The 20353-nt window shown below is 36.9% G+C and overlaps 1 protein-coding gene across 2 annotated transcripts in view; it reads left to right on the top strand.

Annotated features, from left to right (window-relative positions):
* Positions 1-20353, top strand: part of Tars3 (threonyl-tRNA synthetase 3) — a 62671-nt gene that overhangs the window by 6022 nt on the left and 36296 nt on the right. For both annotated transcript variants that reach the window (XM_027921326.3, XM_071608671.1), the window contains exons 4-9: positions 1378-1501; positions 4250-4371; positions 6740-6857; positions 9988-10052; positions 18825-18903; positions 20029-20175. In XM_027921326.3, coding sequence (XP_027777127.2) covers positions 1378-1501; positions 4250-4371; positions 6740-6857; positions 9988-10052; positions 18825-18903; positions 20029-20175 — 655 coding nt within the window. The remainder of the gene's footprint in view (positions 1-1377; positions 1502-4249; positions 4372-6739; positions 6858-9987; positions 10053-18824; positions 18904-20028; positions 20176-20353) is intronic.

The raw sequence follows: 20353 nt of genomic DNA, 5'->3' as shown, positions 1-20353 counted from the left end.
AATCCAGGTTGGCCTCATGCTAGAGTGTGGGCTCCCAGCCACAAATGCAGTACTGCTGCCCAAGGTAATCACAGAAATGCCAATTAAAACATGACATTGTAGAGAGGATATAATTTCATAGTACCTAACATTATGAGAGTAGAGACAAGGTACCAACTCTGCTGGTAGGAAAATTTGGCAATATATTCCAACATAAATCATTAAAAATGTGTTTCCCTTGACATAGTAATTTTACTTGGAGAACTTTTCCTGAGAAAATGCTTGGGTACTAAGATGTGTGTTCAGGAATTTTCATTGCAACTGACAAAACAATAGTAACAAAAAACCAAAACCCACAAAAAATTAACCAAAATGTTAGCTAATCTTAGTTTTTCTGCAACTGTTAAATAGCATATTTTAGAAGTCTGTCTACCGTTATGGACAATGCTGTGATTTATTTTTAATCTTAAGAAGTAGGTTACAAAATAACATACATAATGATAATTTTAACTATTTTATATTGGTGTATATATGGAAAAGCATGGAAGGATAAAATCGAATAAAATATTAACTGGAATTTCTGGGTGGTGGGATTATATATATATATTTTTTTCCTTTGTGCTGTTCTGTGTTTCCCAGGTTTCTTCTCTTAACTTTTTGTCAATATTCCAAACAGTGTTACTGAAAAGAAGATCAATACCTTAGTAGAAAAAAGGCAGAGAAAATGGACAGTTCATCACAATTAAAATTAGTCATCAAAGAAATCAAAACTTTCAACATCACATTGACAGATTTAAATTTTTTTCCAGGGTGCAAGGAATACACTCAGATGATGTTTATCAGAAATCTATTATGCCTGTTGACATAGCATCCTCTTCTGTGAACTTATTCACAAAAGATTCAAAGATGCATGTGTAGGGATGTCTATGTGGTGTGCTCTGTAAGAGCAAAACTGCAGGTGGCCTCAATGTTCAGATTTGGAGGTTTTGTTAATAAATATAATATTTCTAGGCTGCTTTGGAAGTCTAATGTGTGGCAGTGAAAAAGCGGGGTATAAAATTATGGTGGCAACTGTTTTTTTTAAGAAGTGGAGAAGGGGCAGATACAGGAGAAAAACTAGCCAGTCATGTACCCCAAATGTTTTAAGAGTTATTCCTGGGTAGCGATATGTATGTGGGGTTTTAATTTTATTTTTTGTTTCCTAAGTTTTAAAAATAGTGAACATATATGACTTTTATACATAAAATAATTGTTATAAAGAGGTAGCTGTCCTGGTAGTTTACATTTGCAATTTCTATCCACTTTCCAAAAAAAAATTGAAATTATTTTAATCTTTTCTTCTAATAACTCATTATAGCATGTAATAAGGTTAATTCCCAAGTGCTTTTCTCTTACTAGTCAAGAACTGGCTGAAAACACAGTAGTTGCCAAGGTAAATGGTGAATTATGGGACCTGGACCGCCCATTGGAAGGAGATTCCACTCTAGAGCTGCTGATGTTTGATAATGAGGAAGCTCAAGCTGTAAGTATTTTAACAACCATCCAAACAATCTTTGGGCATTTATGTTGTAAATTGCATTGGGGAAGAGACCAGGTATTCAAGTAAAGAATGATGAATATTTTGGCCTTTTAAGATTTAAAATTATAATATGGTATTTAATAGATATTTAATAAATATTTGTATATATACAAATAGATATCATTTTTTTAAGGAGCCCATATTTACCATTTCTTAAAATAGTTGTTTTCCTAAGTTAGAATATTTTAACTGTTAAATAATGTGTATTTGAAATGAATTTTAGGCCTGGGAATGTAATTCAGTGGTAGAGTAGTTGTCTAGCATATATGAGGCCTTCAGTTGAGTCACCAGCATCAGAATATATGCAAAAGCAAAAAGATCATGCCATTGTGATTGGCTGAAAATGAAGTGAATTCTATTAGATTTAAAAATTCATATATAGGGTTGGGGATATAGCTCAGTTGGTAGAGTAATTCCTTGCATGCATAAGGCCCTGGGTTCAATCCCCAGCACCACCAAAAGGGAAAAAAGTTCCAATTACAAATTCATCTATATTATAATTTAATATATGTGAGGAGTTTGGAAAAAATTATCAAAACTCAGGGACTGGGATTATAGCTCAGTGGTAGAGTACTTGCTGAGCACATGCATGGCACTGGGTTTGATCCTCAGCACCACATAAAAATAAATAAATAAAACAAAGGCATATATATATATATCTCCTCAGATATCCTCTATTTGTTACTATAATTTTCTATAAAATAAATATCAAAGTTTTATGTAGGGTCTCTGATATACCTTAACTTTTGCAATATCTTTTCAAGTAGTTCATTATCTCCATTTAAAACCCAACCTATGGCTAACTTAGGTTATATTAATTGTTATGCGTACACTAAATTTCTTAATCTGAACTATGAGAACTGTATTATAAATATGTTTCTGTTTAAAATATGCAAACTATAACCAGTGAATAGTTAAATAGTACAATATTAAGGAAACCATTTTTAAAAAGTGATTCAGAAAGTACAAGTTTATAAACTGTCAACTGTCATCTCTCTATAGCTAGACAATGCCTGTGTGGTGTCTCCATTTAGACACTGTACAGGAATCTTTTGTTCAGTGCATTCACTGTGAAATTCTTGATTCTAACTTTTTTTCCTTGTTTGCCCATCTCAGTGTAGTACTCTACTACATACTCAGTTTTCTAAATCCAGAACCTTGGAAGTTATGTGTAATTATTTTCCTTGCTCACTTTTAGTCTTCAGCTTATGGGAAAGCCCAGTAGATTATACTGGAATCTGTCCATTCTCTCCATCACCATTGCCACTACCTGGGAGTCTGTTATTCCACCATCCAAGAAACTGCCTACTTGATGTTTCTTCCCTTGAAATCCATTCCCATACAGCTATAAAACTATGTTTTAAAATGTTTATTGCTTATTTCTCTCCTACTAGGCTGTATCTGTATGAGGGCAATGGCTAAATCTCTTTCTTTCACAGTCATCTTCCCAACACTGAACACAACAAATATCAACAAATATCTCAGTGTGGACAGTGCCCCAAAGAGGAGATTTGGACTTGGCACTCAGCCTGCTGTCCAGTAGCAACCACAAGAGGGTTGCTTAGCCTCAAAGGCTAGTCTCTGGGTCTGTTCGCAGAACATGTACCAACCTTTTGCTGAGGTCAGGATTGTACATAGTTACTCAGTCAGCTAACTCTGTCTGCTCTGATTTATTTTATCAAACAGCTTTCTAATTATAATTTACTTTTCTGTTTAATAAAGGGAAGAAGGTACAGACAGAAGACTCAATTATCTTACACCTTTGGCACTTATATTTTTATTTATTTATTTATTTATTTTAAGTTGTAGGTGGACACAATACCTTTATTTTATTTACTTATATGTGGTGATGAGAATTGAACCCAGGGCCTCACACATGGTAGGCGAGTGCTCTACCGCTGAGCTACATCCACAGCCCTGTCACCTATATTTATTTGGTGACTTGGTTTTAGTTTACCAATAAACTATTGATAAACTAATTCTTGATCCATAAACTAAGCTAATTTAGTTAATTTTAGTTAACTCATAAACAAATTCCTTGGGAATTTGAAACTAAATCAACTTGCTGAACTTTTAGGACTGATAACCTCCTTTTGGTGAATTAACCCACATTTACACTGCTCACGGATCTCGGGGAATCAGCGGGTATTTCGGGGAAGACCTTTTTCTTCCTGAGCTATCTTTTAGATTTCCACAGATACAGGCTATTTAGCATGTAAAGATTGCTGTGAAGATACAGAAACTTGTTAACTTTAGTGATGTCCCAAACAGCCACTTGAGTTGTCTGTATCCAGCTCTAGAGAGGCTGCCTTGAAGAAAAAGGAAGGGAACTGGTACCTGGCACTCAACAGCTTTCTTCTCTCTCTTGGATTTCCATGTGGCCACTGTGCTGGGTGATCCTAGTGCAAGATCTCCTTCCCCACAGTTCTGTGTACAGAAGGAAATGATGTAGTAGTTGCATCTTAGCTGCAGTGCTCAGCAGAGTAGCTTTACACAACACCTGAGCACATGGCTCTTGTGGAATGCCAAGGAGGATGCAGAAAATAGTCCTTGTAAGTGGACATTGAGGATTCTGTTTTTACATGTCTTGGCATTTATCCCCTTCAAATTTATCCACTTGCTTACTCATGCTGCTCTACCACTTATGTCCCATGATATAATTCAGATAGCTAATAACTTCTCTGTACACAGGTATACTGGCACTCCAGTGCTCATATTCTTGGGGAGGCCATGGAAATTTACTATGGAGGCCACTTGTGCTACGGCCCACCCATCGAAAATGGATTTTATTATGACATGTTCATTGGAGACAGGTAACACTGCACAATACTCGCATGTGTTTATATTTCGTTGTTTTATAATGGTTGCGTATTAGCTTAGTCATATATTTTGCACAGTGTGGTGATAAATTGGTTAACCACTTGTGAAAATTATCTTTTAATGAGGTTAGATTCAAGGGTAACTTCTCATGTTTTCTCTCTTTTCCCCAGAAGGACATGTAATCTGGGGCTTGCTAGAGTATGCTACTAATTAAGACAAAAATCACAAACTTAATTCCTAGAAAGCAGTTAATCAGTTCTGCTCCATGGTAAGGGTGCTGTCACCTTCAGCTTCAGCCAGTCATCTCACACATTTGAATGACAGATAGGAATGGCTCACACAGACCTCACATTCCATAGGTCTGTGCTTGAAATCATTAGCAATTGGCCCTGCCCTTGTCCACCTCCTGCTCTGTATTCCTCAGAGTTCTTAAGGGTACCAACAGCTGACAAAACTGAAACCTTGGATCCTTTCAGTTTCCCCCTACTCCTTACCACCACCCTATTATTGAGCGGCTCAATCTAGTTGTGCCAGTTTTATCTCCTAAATAGTTTTTCTGTCCTCTCCTCTTGTTTCTTTCTCTACTTTGGGTGAGTACAGTACGTTTCGACTTTGTCACCCCCACACTGCTTACTGACCTCCGTAACTGAGCACATAGCAATCTGTAGCTTCTGTTTATAAACTTTGTCTTGTCTGAACAATTTTTACTCATAAGTGTGAACTGTGTTTATCTACAATACCTCTCATCCCAAATGTGTGGGTTTTCTGCACACCAACAACTGATTTGCCAACTTCAGGACACTAGCTGAGTGTTCAGCAATTCAGTGGAATCCTGACCCTACCCAGACTTAGGCAAAACCCCAGGTTAAGGCTCAGTCCCACAAGGCTGCTCCCACTTGAGACGCAATTCCAAGTCCACACTGCCCACAATTTTGACTCACTGGCTATAAATTGAGTTTTCATGTCCCGCTCCTTGCGTTCACCAGTTTGCTAGAATGGCTCACATAACTGAGGATGGTACTTAAGTCTACTGGTTTATTGTAAAGGTTATTATACAGAATGTAGGTGAACAGCCAGTTAAAAGATGCACAGGGACTGTATGTAGCAAGGGATGCAGAACTTCCATGCCTCTGGCTCTTTCACCTCCTAGCACCTTTTTCTGTTTGTCAGCTGGAAGCTCTCTCAACCTTGTTGTTCAGAGATTTATAATGGAGGTTTTGATATGTAACCCTGTTTGATGAAATCATTGGTTTCTGATGATGAGCTCACATCACCAGCTACTCTCCCCTTCCTGGAGGTTGGGAGTTAGGGCTAGAAGTTCCAACCCTCTATGCCCTGGTCTCCCTGGCATCAGCCCCATCTGAAGCTGTCTGGAGCCCTCAGTCATCTCATTCATACACAGAAGACACTCTTCTCACTCCAGAGATTCTATTATATCACATCCAATGTCATCTCTTGTCACCAGCACTACAAGCTCATTTGTTCAACATAGTTTTTCTGACTGCCTGCTGTATGCTTGTGCTTGGTGCTGGTGATTCAGAAGTGAACCAGTTTGTCTGTCCTTGTAGAGCTGACGGTCAGGCTGGGGGAATACAGACATACACAGCCATTTACCATCAAGTGGTGATGAGTATAGGAAGAAAAAACAGGTATAAGGAGATGTGTGCCATGTAGGCAGGAAGTCAGGTCAGAGTAGAGTGTCACTGAAGCAGAGGCCAGAATGGAGAGAGGAAACAAGCCCGAGGAAACTTGGCAGGGCAGGGGGAGGGCAGGCATTTGTGGACATCTGGGGGAAAACATTCCAGGCCTCTGTGGGCATACATGTGACTTGTTTGAGGAATGGCAAGGACACTAATAGGGCAGGAGGGGAGTGAATCCCCACCAGGAGCCAGTGGAAGGAGGTCAGTCCTTGCACGGTGATAGTGCTTGGGACTGTACTTCACACATGTCTTCCTCCCAGGTTAGATCCCACTGCCACTGAGGGCAGGAATGTGGTGAGCCCTTAATACAACTCTTTAGAACAAAAATATAAAAGCATGGAGTCTGAGGAAGACGACACAGGAGCAGGACTCAAAGGAGCTCACCATCTGGCTGGGGAGTCTTCTAACAGACTGTTCTCATGTCAGGTCAAAGGAAAGCTAAAGGTAGATTGCAGCATCAATTGATGCCTCAGCTTCCTTCTTAGAAATAAAGGCGTATCTGCTCTATGGATGAATGTCTGACTCAAGTCCTGGTACAACAGATCACCAACTGAATTCAGAATGTGTATCAAATATTGATAAAAGCTCCAGGGCAGCAGAGAGGGGGAATTACTCAGGGTCTGAAAGATCTGTACTGATTCTTGGGAACTCTCCTTTTTAGAGCAGTGTCCAGCACTGAGTTGTCAGCCCTGGAGGACATATGTAAAACCATCATAAAAGAAAAGCAGCCTTTTGAAAGATTGGAAGTCAGCAAGGAAATGCTTCTGGACATGTTTAAGGTAACTTGGGAAAACTCAGAATAAAAATCTTTTACTAGGAATATTAACAGAAATTAACATAGGTTAGCGTTTTTCTCTCCCACCCCAAATACCTGGCTGAACTCACCAAATTTTTCCGCATTCTGGGAACCTGTTATGAGGTTGTTCTGATCATTTGCTCTGCCTCTTTCCTCCTCATCTGTTTCCTAAAAAATTTCAGGCAGACATAGGTAGGTAAAGGGCAGGTAAATACTCTTCATATGTGTGTTTATAAAACTGATTAATTCTGAGTATCATTAATGCCTGATTACTGGGAATACTTATTCTATCTTATGGAATGAAGTGTCATCTGCTTCTACAATTGAAAATAAATTGTTATCTGCTTCAAGAATTGAATATAAAGCCAATTAAGAGTATTAAACTAGGGCTGGGGTTCTGGATCAGCGGTACAGCGCTCGCCTCGCATGTGCGAGACCCTGGGTTTGATCCTCAGCACCACATAAAAATAAATAAGTGAAATAAAGGTATTGTGTCCAACTACAACTAAAAAATAAATATTAAAAAATAGTATTAAATTAAAGAAAAATTGACTACTAAATTCAACAATGTTTGTAATCTCATACAAAATTATGTTTTTTTCTTTTTGGGGGCAGTTTTTTGTTAACTTTCTTTTTAATCCTAGGTCTGAGGGTGGTACCAAGTGGTTGCCTAGCATAGGCCCTGGGTTCTATTCCTAGCACTACAAAAAGAAAAAAAAAAGTTACAGCCTGTGTAAAACTTTTGAATAGTCTTTTTATATTTTTTTGACCAATTTACTTAAATATAATCCTTAATTTTATTTTTAAATCATATATATCAGAGAAAGTATATGTTTTGAAAGTATAGTTTTATTATAGTCTTGCATTAGAAATAGATTTGCTTTTTTAAATTTGCATTTAATTTTTTCACATGGCAAAATATATAAAATATAAAATTTATCATTTTAACCATTTTTCAGTATATAGTTCTTCAAGTACTTTTACATTCTGTAAACATCACCACCATCCATCCACAGAGCTCTTTTCATTTTCTAAGACTCTCTACCTGTTGAACTCTTAACTTTCCTCCCTGGGCCCCTGCAGGCACCATTCTACTTTCTGTCCCTGAGTTTATCTTTCTTTAGGAGCCTCATTTCTGGGGAAACATGTATCTGTCCTTTGGTGACTGGCTTGTTTCACTCAACATAACATCCTCAAGGTTGTCTGTGATGTAGCAGATGTCAGAATATTTTTCTTTTTTTGAGGTTGAATAAGATCCTTTTGTATGTGTATAGTAAATTTGTGGATTCTTGGGTTGCTTCTGCTTTTTGACTGTTTTTGTGAATAAAGCTGCTGTGAACATGGGTGTGCAAATTTCAGTGGGAGACACTGATTTCACCACATGGGGCATATACCCACAAATGGAATTGCTGGACCATATGTAAGTTCTATTTTATTTTGAGAACCTGTCATACCATTTTCCACAGGAGTACTGAGCCATTTACAATGTACAAGGGTTCCCATTTTTCCATATTCTTGCCAACAATTGTTATTTTCTGTTGTGTGTGTGTGTGATATTGTTGTTGTTTATAACAGCCTTTCTAATGGCTGTGAAGTGGTATTTCTTTGTGATTTTGATTTGCATTTCTCTAATGATAGTAATGTTGAACATCTTTTAATGTGTATCTTCTTTGGAGAACAAGTTCTTTGCCCATTGTTTTTATATTTTTTATTTTTTTTATAATTGTAGGTGAACAGAATGCCTTTATTTGTTTATTTTTATGTGGTGCTAAGGTTCGAACCCAGTACGTCACACATGCTAGGCAAACACTCTGCCACTGAGCTATAGCCTCAGCCCTCTTTGCCCATTTTTGAATGAGCTTTTTGGTTTGTTGTTGTTGTTGTTGGTTGTGGTGGTGGTTTTAAGACAAATTTGTTATGCTACCCCGACTGGCCTCGAACTTCTAGGCTCAAGTGATCTTCTTGCCTCAGCCTCCTAAGCAGCTGAGACTATAGCACACCTCAGTCTTGTTTTCAGTTCCTTATGTATTAAGAATATCAGTCCCTTAACAGATACAGGATGTGCAGATATTTTCTTCCATTCTGTGGGTTGCCTTTTTCTTGGAGCTACTCAGGATCTAAATATATCAACGTTTGTGAAGGAAAATTATTTGGTTTGAACATGCAGGTATGAAACAGTTAAATCTTATAAATCTGGTCAGTTTGTTGTTCTCCTGACAACAACTCCTGTAAGAAGTTATTTAGTATAAGTACCTGGTGCTGTGATAATGGTGATAAAAGCAGAAAAAAAGGAAGAGGAAAAAATTACATTTTTTTAAATGTAATGACATTATTGCTTACCATAAATTTTGTTTTTGTTTTTATACAAGTCATAATATAGCTGCATCTTCAATTTATTTATTCTATGTAGTTAAAACTGGATCTTCAAGAACAGTGTTGGCTAGTAGAAATATAATGGAATCTTCAAATCTGAGCCACATGTTTAAAGTGGAATCTCAGATTTTGTGGCAGCTATGTTTTATAAGTAAAACAAAGGTGAAATTAACTTCCAATAAAATTTTACTTAACAGTATATTAAAAATATTGTTTCATCTGGGTATGGTGGTGCATGCTTGTGATCTCAGCAATTTGGGAGATTAAGGCAGGAATATCACAAGTTCAATTCCAACCTTGTCAGTTTAGTGAGATCCTGTTTCAAAATTTTAAAAAATTAAAGAAAAGGGCTGAGGATATAGCTCAGTGGTAGAACACCCTTGAATTCAATTCCTAATACTATAAGGGAAAAAAATCATTTCAACATATAGACAATATAGAAAATAATTAATGAACTATTTTACATTCTCCCCACCCCTACTATACTTCTGAGGTCCTGTGTGTTTTTCACTTACATCACATATCATTTCACACTAGTCATATGTTAAGTGTCCATTAACCATGTGGGCACAGGCTTCCACCCTGGAAGTATATCTATCTGCCATGAGCTCCCTGTGTCCTTAGTGTCTCAGCACCTCAAAAGTAGTAGACACTTTTTCAGTGTTACTTGAATTGATGCTTTTTTTTCTCTCATTTAATATTTTTTGTGTAACAACGTGTAAATATGTTTTTCTTTGTAGTATAATAAATTTAAATGCCGAATTCTGAAGGAGAAGGTCGACACTCCAACTACCACAGTTTACAGGTTTGTGTGCATAAATTTCAAACACTGCTCAGTAGTAAACTTGAAGGTGTTAGCAGTAGAAGCAGAATTTGTTTTCTGGGAAGTGGTCTATTTGTAAACCTTGCACAGCTGATGTACTACTATAGTAAGGACCCCCCAAATTTTAATACCAAGGGTAAATTCTTATTTTCTCCTTAGTAACTGAGATCAATTTTCATTTTTTGAATGTCAGCTGTAACAGGACCTTTCTCTTTAAGGATAGGACTATGTCAGCCTGGTCCCTTACATTTTTAGGAGCTATTGGGAAAAGAGCTGTTTCCTCCTTCTGCATTCTTAGTAACATGGTAATGGGAGCCATCCAGACCATCTTCTCACATTGTGCCCCCTGTTGTCCAGAGTTCAGGTGTATCAGCCTTCCTCTGTGAGCAGGGTATTCACAACGGGATGAAAAGGGAACTTTGGGAAGCGGCCAAGTCAGGGCTAAGAACTTAGTGGACTCAGTCCCAGGATCCCTCAGTTCTCGTAGTTTAACAGGAGTCTCTTGAGCCCTTTATAATTTATCTTTCAAAGCTGCCCCATGGGTAGTTGCTGTTCCCCATATTTGTGTGTTCCTGCTGTTTGGGTGCTGCTGGGATCGTCATGGTCCCATCTTAGAAGACCTAGTACCTATGTAATTACAATCACAAATCTCCTCCACCAGAGCATTATTTCCACAGTCAAGTGCATATCATTCTCTAAATCAGTTGTAGGATAAAGTAAATCATATTCCTTTGTGCAAAGCCATGCATAGAACATCTCTTAAATTATAACATGAACTCCTTGCCATTGATGTTGTATGGGATACAATAAAAGCAGTCCTTAGCAGGAAGAGTAAAGCAGGTGGCATCACTATATCAGACCTTAAACTATACTACAGAGCAATAGTAACAAAAACAGCATGGTATTGGCACCAAAACATACTGGTAGACCAATGGTACAGAATAGAGGACACAGAGACTTACCCACAAAATTACAATTATCTTATATTAGACAAAGGTGCCAAAAACATGCATTGGAGAAAAGATAACCTCTTCAACAAATGGTGCTGGGAAAACTGGAAATCCATATGCAACAAAATGAAATTAAACCCCTATCTCTCACCCTGCACAAAACTCAAAGTGGATCAAGGACCTAGGAATTAAACCAGAGACTATGAGTCTAATAGAAGAAAAAGTAGGCCTTAATCTCTGTCGTGTGGGATTAGTCCCTAAATTCCTTAATGAGACTCCTATACCGCAAGAGTGAAGCTAGCCAATCCCTAAAAAACAAATACCAAATGTCTTCTTTGATATAATGAGAGCAACTAAGAACAGAGCAGAGAGGAAGAGCAGGAAGAAAAGATTAACATTAAACAGATACATGAGGTGGGAGGGAAAGGGAGAGAAAAGGGAAATTTCATGGTAATGGAGGGAGACCCTCATTGTTATACAAAATTACATATAAGAGGTTGTGAGGGGAATGGGAAAATAAACAAGGAGAGAAATGAATTACAGTAGATGGGGTAGAGAGAGAAGATAGGAGGGGAGGGGAGGGGGGATAGTAGAGGATAGGAAAGGTAGCAGAATACAACACTTACTAATAGGGCATTATGTAAAAATGTGGATGTGTAACCGATGTGATTCTGCAATCTGTATTTGGGGTAAAATTGGGAGTTCATAACCAACTTGAATCTAATGTATGAAATATGATATGTCAAGAGCTTTGTAATGTTTTGAACAACCAATAAAAAAAACAAACCAAGAATTGATAAATGGGATGGAATCAAACTAAAAAGTTTCTTCTAAGCAAAAGAAATAATCTGTGAGGTGAACAGAGAGCCTACATCCTGGCAGCAAATTTTACCCCTCATACAATCAGATGGAACACTAATCTGTAGGGTATATAAAGAACTCAAAAAGCTAAGCACCAAAAAAACCCAAATAACCCAATCAACAAACGTGTTTACCTTATTTTTGCCACTCTTCAATTACCTATAAGATTTTATTATTTATTACCTATCATTCAAATAAATATTAACACTAATATTTATTAGTGTTATTATTATTAATCATTCTTAACTTTAAGAATAAATGAAGATACAGAAAAGACAGGCTAAGTTTTTAAATTCTGGCTTCTAATAATTGACAAGTTGCATTTTTTAGAACCTATTTAGGTCTACATGGACACTTCTTGTGATTATTTAAAGATCAGGGTATCAAAAACTTTTATGATAATTTGGTATTCCTTCCTTTCCTCTGAACATGATTTTTTTACAACTTCCACTTTAGAGGACAGTACTCAAAGCTTTGTTTTTCAAAAAAAAAATTATATTTTCATGTTTACAGCTTCATTCTATTTGTAAGACTATAACTTAGTCACTTTTTGTCATTGTGATTTTTAACCTTGTAACCAATGGACTTTAAAATTGATTGGGATAGTTAAGACATTACTTTCTTTACTAAATTTTCTTCTGACTGGTTGATGTTAAGTAATTTTCCCTCTGACCTGTGACATTTATATTTTAATTCTGTTAATATTGCTGTACTTGAACAAAAGTGTTTACTTAAGATTTGTGAATCCTTGTTCATTATATGTTCAAGGAAATCCCTAGCTACAGCCCCTAGTGTCTGAATAATGATGTCATCTCTGACCCTAACTTTTGCCTGAAGTATGCACTGTAAATCAGTGTTGTCATTTAATAAACCCAGAAATAATTAGGCATTTCATCATAAAACCAGAGAGCCTAAAGGAAATAAAGATCTTGACATTTATTTTTTCTTTTGTTTGTTCTTTGTTTTTTGTTTTCTTTACTTTTATTTTCTTATCATATTTATTTTTTCATTTTTTGAGAAAAAGGAAAAAGAAGTTTTATTGCTTTGCTAGCAAAGGAGAAACACAGGGGACTTCTGTCCCAGAGGCTGTGATTCTGTCCATCAGCAGGAACAAGGAGGCTTTTCAAGAGGTGATTCAAAGGCTACATTCCATGTTGGTGTTATAATTCACTTGTTAATTTGGGAGATAGTCATTTCTGAGATCTGCTGGTGCCATCCCCAAAGCCTGGATTACTTCTTTCCTATGGTGGATGTGTTCTCAAGAACAGGTAAATCTGCCTAAAATAGGGAAGAAAGGTAATCCTGTTTCCCCTGAGATTAGGGAAGAGGAGAGATTAGAGAGGAGCAGGGAGAGAGGAAGAGAAAGAAACATGTGCATTTAAAAAATAAGTTATAGTAGCAGAGCAGCATGGGCTAATTCAAAGCATAAAGTGGACCATTGTTACAACTTCCCCACTATCAATTTCTATATTCCATTTCTATGGAAAAATGGGCGATGACATGTCCCAAGGTGCTTCCTACTGAGAGAGGATGAAGTTGGGGAAAGTAACCCAAAGTCCTTGTTGTCTATCAGTTGGGGCATAGACTGTTAAGGGTATTCAGCATCACATCAGTCCAGAGGTCCACAGTGGCAGATGGCAGGTAACTGGACAAGGCATACATAGGGCAGGAATTATGCTAAGACAATAATAAACAAGACAACAAAGCATTACTTTTTTGTACACAATTAACACGAAAGCAATCAGTATTTCAGCCAGTCTCTGAAAACCAGGAAGACAGTAATTCATAATCATATCAGTGAAAAACAGATCAAGTTTATCCATGTAGAAATAGTTAGAAAGCTTTGTAAATCTATGAGATCAGGCTCAAATTAAGTCAGGACAAACTTGCGACTCTAGAGTCCTTTGTGATCATTTTTATTAGGCACTCCCTATAAGAACCCTTCTTTTATACCATCCAGCCTTACTTACTTTTGGTAGGGCTGACACAGTGTACATCTTAAGTTACATTAAAAAAATATTGTTTTTCTTTTTAAATGTTTATGTAGGAATGTGCTTTGGCTATATTGTCCTGCCAGGTATTCTTAAATATCTAGTTGGTCAAAACCGACCTTGTTCCTATCTACTCCTAAGAGTCAGCTGAAATTCCTCAGAGATCACTCTTGGGGACGTGTGCAAAGCATCTTGGCTCTTTTAACTTTCCTCTACCACTGGTGCCATTGGCCAGGATGGGTCAGAGTCTTGCTGACCATATGTGGCTTCTTTTTTTTTTTAAATTTTTTATTTGTTTCAATTAGTTGCACATGACAGTACAGTGACCATCAGGGACATTTCCATCTCTAATAACCCTCCTCTTTTCAGAATGTATACTGGTTGGCTTCCTATTCTCTAAGGTCCTCTCAATCTCCCTGATTGGCAGATTGGGTGACTCACCAGAGTTTCAGGGCCCAGAGAGGGGTCCCATCATTCTCTGGGTCCTGGCTGACCTTAGAGGACAAGGACCAAAATATTGGCTACTATTTCCTTGGTCCTTTTACTTCCTTGACTTTGGTCTCCAAGTTTTTGATTTTAAACATCCAGCAGCCAGTTTCACCAGTCTTAAAGTGGAAATAAATGTTATAACTTAAATATCTATAATTTTATAGTTACCCCTTTCATTTAATTGGGGTCAGTATTAGTTCTGTGAGTCACCAATGCATTCTATCGGTCCTATAGGTAATAGTTTATTATGTCAGTTTAACTCAGGTTGTTTTATTAGAAGCATTACTTCTGCAAAACACTAACAGACAACAGTTCTAAAGTTTACAAGGAAAACAACATGAAATTAGCAGAGAAAAAAAAATTCCATTTGTGTAATAGCTACAAACCAAGTAAAATGATTTTTATAATCTTAAACTCTTACTTAGTTATATATTATATCCCCTGTTTATTTTGAGATCACAGTAATTTTTACAACAAAATTTGATTTTTGAATATAACTCTAAATGAGCTCAAGTCTAGCCTATTTTGGAGCCATTCTAACATGGAGTTGGGTGGGAAGCAGAGCCTTATCTCAGGTAAGGGGTGGGGAGGGTTCTTGACAAATAACATGATACAATATTACATCTAAAACATGAATCAAAAAGGCTAAGAGAGCTTTTAACTTTTTGTGGAAAAGTGGCAAAATGCTTTCATGTTTTACAATGTCACTTTTAAATAGATTAAGCTTTCCTTATTACCTTCCAAAAATACATTTAAATTTGTATTCCAAAGTGAAAAGTCACTCAAAATTGTATATATAACTTATTGACAACAGGTTACTTTATCCAGCTATAAAACATCAAATGACATGAATAAATACTAATCAAATTTGTTATTTCTATATAAACCCAAGACCATTGCTACAGATAATTTTAGTTTGGAGAAGACCAACTTGGTAAAGTGTTCTCCCCTAAGATTTACATTTAACCAAGTTTAACTTTTAAAGTACAATTTAGAATAGAATCCAGAGTATACGGTAACAATAATCACAGGTCTACGTGGATTAGCAGGACTAGCAAAAATCAAAGGAAAGCCTTAAATCTCTTACACATTTAGGAAACAGTGTTAATGATCAGAAAAGGACTTAATCAAAGCAAACAGATATAAATAAGACAGGTCTTCAAATGACAGTGTGGCCCTTCTATATCAGATACCATGTATAAAAGAGAGGACTTACTGGTTATCTTGCTGCTAAACTTACATAAACTTTCATTTTAAAAACTTTTATTTAACACTTACACAAGGCTTAGACAGATACAGTTCTCAGATATACACACACACACACACACACACACACACACACACCAAGTCACATATATTTAGGGTTTAACATTTATTTTTAAAGTAAAATATTAAGTTAATGTGGTGTAAATAAATTTCAGATGATTTCAGTCCTGAAGATAAGTATAGAGCAGGAAAATGTCTGATTTTATGTTAAAGGGAGATATTTGAGAGCTTTGGGTTATGGCAGTTGACAGTGGCATCTCTGGCTGGGTGAGCTGGTACACACTTATAATACCAGTGATTTTCAAGGCAGAGGCAGAGAACTGCAAATTCAAAGTCAGCTTCAGCAATTAAGACTCTCTCTCAGAATAGAATAGAATAGGCTAGGGATGTAGCTCAGTGGTAAAGTGCCCCTGGGTTTTCTCCCCAGGATGGGAAAGGAAGGAAGGAAGGAAGGAGGGAGGGAGGGAGGGAGGGAGGATCTTTTGAACTTTCTTTCAGAAGTTATTCTGTGGCTTTTATATTTGAGCAAGGTGTAGAGGTATGTCTTATTGGTGTAACACTTGCCTTTCATTCACAAGGCCCTAGATTCTGTTCTTGGTATCACAGAAAAAAATAAATAAGAAAGAATAAGGGAAGAAAACCACTGAATTTGAGCAAAAGAGGGCATACTGGGATCTGAGACTGGATGAGTTAGCTCTTTCCCTAAGCCTAAATCAAAAATTGCTCCGACACTTATAAGTAAGTAAAATCTTTCACTCAAGAAGATACAACTGGGGCTGGGGTTATAGCTTGCCTCACAAATGTGAGGCACTGGGTTCTATCTTCAGCACCACATAAAAATAAATAAGTTAAATAAAGGTACTTTGTCCATCTACAACTAAAAATATTTTTTTAGAAGAAAAGCTAGAACTGGCTGGGTGCAGTGGTGTGCACCTGTAATCCCAGTGGCTTGGGAGGCTAAGTCAGGAGGATTGCAATTTCTTTTTTTTTTTTTTTCTGTTTATTTTTTAGTTTTCGGTGGACACATTTTTTTTTTTTTTTAAAAGTGCTGAGGATCGAACCCAGCGACCCGCGCATGCCAGGCGAGCACACTACCGCTTGAGCCACATCCCCAGCCCCAGGAGGATTGCAATTTCAAAGCGAGTTAAAAGCCAGCCTCAGCAAAAGTGAGGTACTAAGCAATCTTGAGACCCTGTCTCTAAATAAATAAAATATAAAATAGGGAAAATCCCATCATCATTCCTTATAGAAATAGAAAAAGCAATAATGAAATTCATTTGGAAAAATAAGAGATCCAGAATAGCCAAAGCAATCCTTAGCAAGAAGAGTGAAGCAGGAGGCATCATAATACCAGACCTTAAACTATATTACAAAGCTATAGTAACAAAAACGGCATGATATTGGAACCAAAATAGACATGTAGACCAATGGATACAGAATAGAAGACACAGAGAAAAACCTATATAAATACAGTTATCTCATTCTAGACAAAGGCACCAAAAACATAAATTGGAGAAATGAAGCCTCTTCAACAAATGCTACTGGGAAAACTAGAATTCCATATGCAGCAAATGAAAATAAACCCCTATGTTTCACCATGCACAGACTCAACTTAAAGTGTATCAAAGACCTAGGAATTAGTCCAGAGACCCTATGCCTAATAGAGGAAAAAGTAGACCCAATCTTCATCATGTCTGATAAGGCCCCGACTTCCTTAGCAAGATTTCTAAAGCGCAAGAAATAAAATCAAAGAATTAATGTGATGGATTCAAACTAAAAGCTTCTTCTCAGCCAAAGAAACAAACATTGAGATGAAAAGAAAGCCTACATTTGGGAACAAACTTTTGCCACATGCTTGTCAGATAGAGCGCTAATCTCTAGGATATATAAAGAACTCAAAAAACTTAACATCAAAAAAAAAAAATCAGTAAATGGGCTAAAGAGCTGAACAGATACTTCTCAGAAGAAGATATACATTCAATCAACAAATATATGAAAAAATGTTCAACATCTCTAGTAATAAAAGAAATGCAAATGACAGCTACTCTAAGATTTCATCTCAAGCCAGTCAGAATGGCAGTTATTAAGAATACAGACAACAATAAATGTTGGTGAGGATGTGGGGGACATGGCACACTCATACATTGTTGGTGGGACTGCAAATTGGTACAACCAATCTGGAAAGCAGTATAGAGATTCCTTAGAAAACTTGGAATGGAACCACCATTTAATCCAGCTATCCCACTCCCTGGTCTACCCCCAAAGGACTTAAAATCAGCATATTACAGTGATACAGCCACATCAATGTTTATAGCTCAATTCACAATAGCTAAACTATGGAAGCAACCTAGATGCCCTTCAATAGATTAACGGATAAAGAAACTGTAGTATATATACACAATGGAATATTACTCAGCATTAAAAGAGAATAAAATTATGGCATTTGCAGGTAAATGGGTGGAGTTGGAGAATATCATGCTAAGTAAAGTAAGCCAATCCCCAAAAACCAAAGGCTGAATGTTGTCTCTGATAAGTGGATGCTGATCCATAATGGTGGGGGAGGCATGGGAAAAATGAAGGAAGTGTGATTAGGCAAAGGGGAGAGAGGGGAGAAGAGAGGGGATCGGGGCAGGAAAGATGGTGGAATGAGATGGACATCATTACCCTAGGCACATGTGTGACTGCACATATGGTGCAACGCTACATCATGTACAACCAGAGAAATGAAAAGCTGTGCTGAAATTGTGTACAATGACTCAAACTGCATTCTGCTGTCATGTATACCTAATTAAAATTAATTAGGGGCTGGGCATGTGGCTCAAGCGGTAGCGCGCTCATCTGGCATGCGTGCGGCCCAGGTTCGATCCTCAGCACCACATACAAAGATGTTGTGTCTGCCGAGAAGTAGAAAAAATAAATAAATATTAAAATTCTCTCTCTCTCTCTCTCTCTCTCTCTCTCTCTCTCTCTCTCTCTCTCACATCTCTCTCTCTCTTTTTTAAAAAAAGTTTAAAATTAATTAATTAATTAACAATAAATAAATAAATACAAAATAGAGCTGGGGATATGGCTCAGTGGTTGAGTGCCCCTGAGTTCAATCCTTGGTACCAAAAACAAAAACAAAAGAGAGAGAGAGAGAAAGAAAGAAAAAGAAAAAGCTGTAACTGTCTGAGCATGTCCTAAATGTTTCATTATAGGTGTGGTCCACTAATTGATCTTTGTAAAGGCCCCCATGTAAGACACACTGGAAAAATTAAAACCATAAAAATTTTCAAGGTAAGGATTGATTATTTTAATTTATAAACACAGCAAACTTAAGTTGAACTAGATAATAGATTTCACTCATATCTTTTCTAGCCTGAACATCACAATATTTTACATATTTCCTTCTTATTTGCCTAATATATTTTAGAATTTTGATAATTAGACCACTACATATAGCTTATGTATAATTTAACTTTATGTAAAGTATTCTAATGCATTTCTTTTTTATATGATATTTTAAAATACTGTTACAGATGCAACACTATCTCCACAAGTATCACAGTTGTGGATTTAATCAACTGCAGAATGAAAATATTTGGAAAAAAATTGCTTCTATACTGAGCATGTACAGATTTTTTTTGGTCATTATTTCCTAAATAATACAATCTAACAACAATTTGCATAGAATTTGCTTTGCTTCAAAGTATGCAGGAAGATGATTTAAAGTATACACATAGCTTTTATGCCAGTTGTAAACCAATTTTATTAGGGACTTGAACATCCTTGGATTTCAGTATCCATGGGAGGTCCTGGAACCCCCTGCAGATACTGAGGGACAAACTGCATTGTGGTTTTCTTGAATCACCCAAAGTGAATAAGAACATTTGTTTGCATGTGAGAATAACGTGCTGTAGGAAAAGGAGAACCAGGGAATGTGATGGTGTGATGTGGAATCAGAGGTGTGGGAGTGACTCTGCAGTCCCAACCTTTCTGGGTCTTGTTTTCCTCACAGGTGAAATACAGGACTGCATGATAGCTTTACCTTTTAAAGCTCTTAATCCCTGTGCTACATCAGTGAGGCTAAGATGCCCTTCCCTGGACTTCCTGTCTCTTCTGCTCCCCTCTTGGTGATTGCAGTTGCTGTTCAACTTTCCCACCATCCAGCTTCCTGTCACTTTGATTCCTAGAATCCACAAGAGACTCTTTATGTCATTTACTGATTAGTGCTATCATTTGGGATGGGATAGTTTAATTAGAATCAATTTCAGATTCTTCCCAATATTACCAAAAAAAAATATATATAAGCATTGTGGATGTTATGGTGGAAAATTATGTACTATCTTAGAGTGATTTTATTTGTAACCAAATGTTTGATGTGTTTACCAAAATCTTATTTGGTGTTTATTTGGTGTTTAGAATTCCTCAACATACTGGGAGGGAAACCCTGAAATGGAAACGTTGCAGAGGATCTATGGGATATCCTTTCCTGATAACAAAATGATGAAAACCTGGGAAAAGTTCCAAGAGGAAGCCAAGAATCGTGATCATAGGAAAATTGGGAAGGTATGCCCCCCATCCTCATCAGTACTAAGACACAAACATTCCTTTGTTGCCTTGAGTTTACATCTCATAAAACTAAATTTAAAAAATTATATTTCGCTGTCCTATTTTCTGCCTTCTGTTTTGCTGGCATTCATTGCCTGTTGTTGAGTTTTTTCATATTAATACCCCAAATACCTTC

The sequence above is a fragment of the Marmota flaviventris genome, chromosome 2, assembly GCF_047511675.1.
Source record: "Marmota flaviventris isolate mMarFla1 chromosome 2, mMarFla1.hap1, whole genome shotgun sequence".
In the NCBI taxonomy this organism is placed as follows: Eukaryota; Metazoa; Chordata; class Mammalia; order Rodentia; family Sciuridae; genus Marmota; species Marmota flaviventris.
The sequence above is the reverse complement of the archived record's forward strand: the minus strand, read 5'-3'. Positions and strand labels throughout refer to the sequence as shown.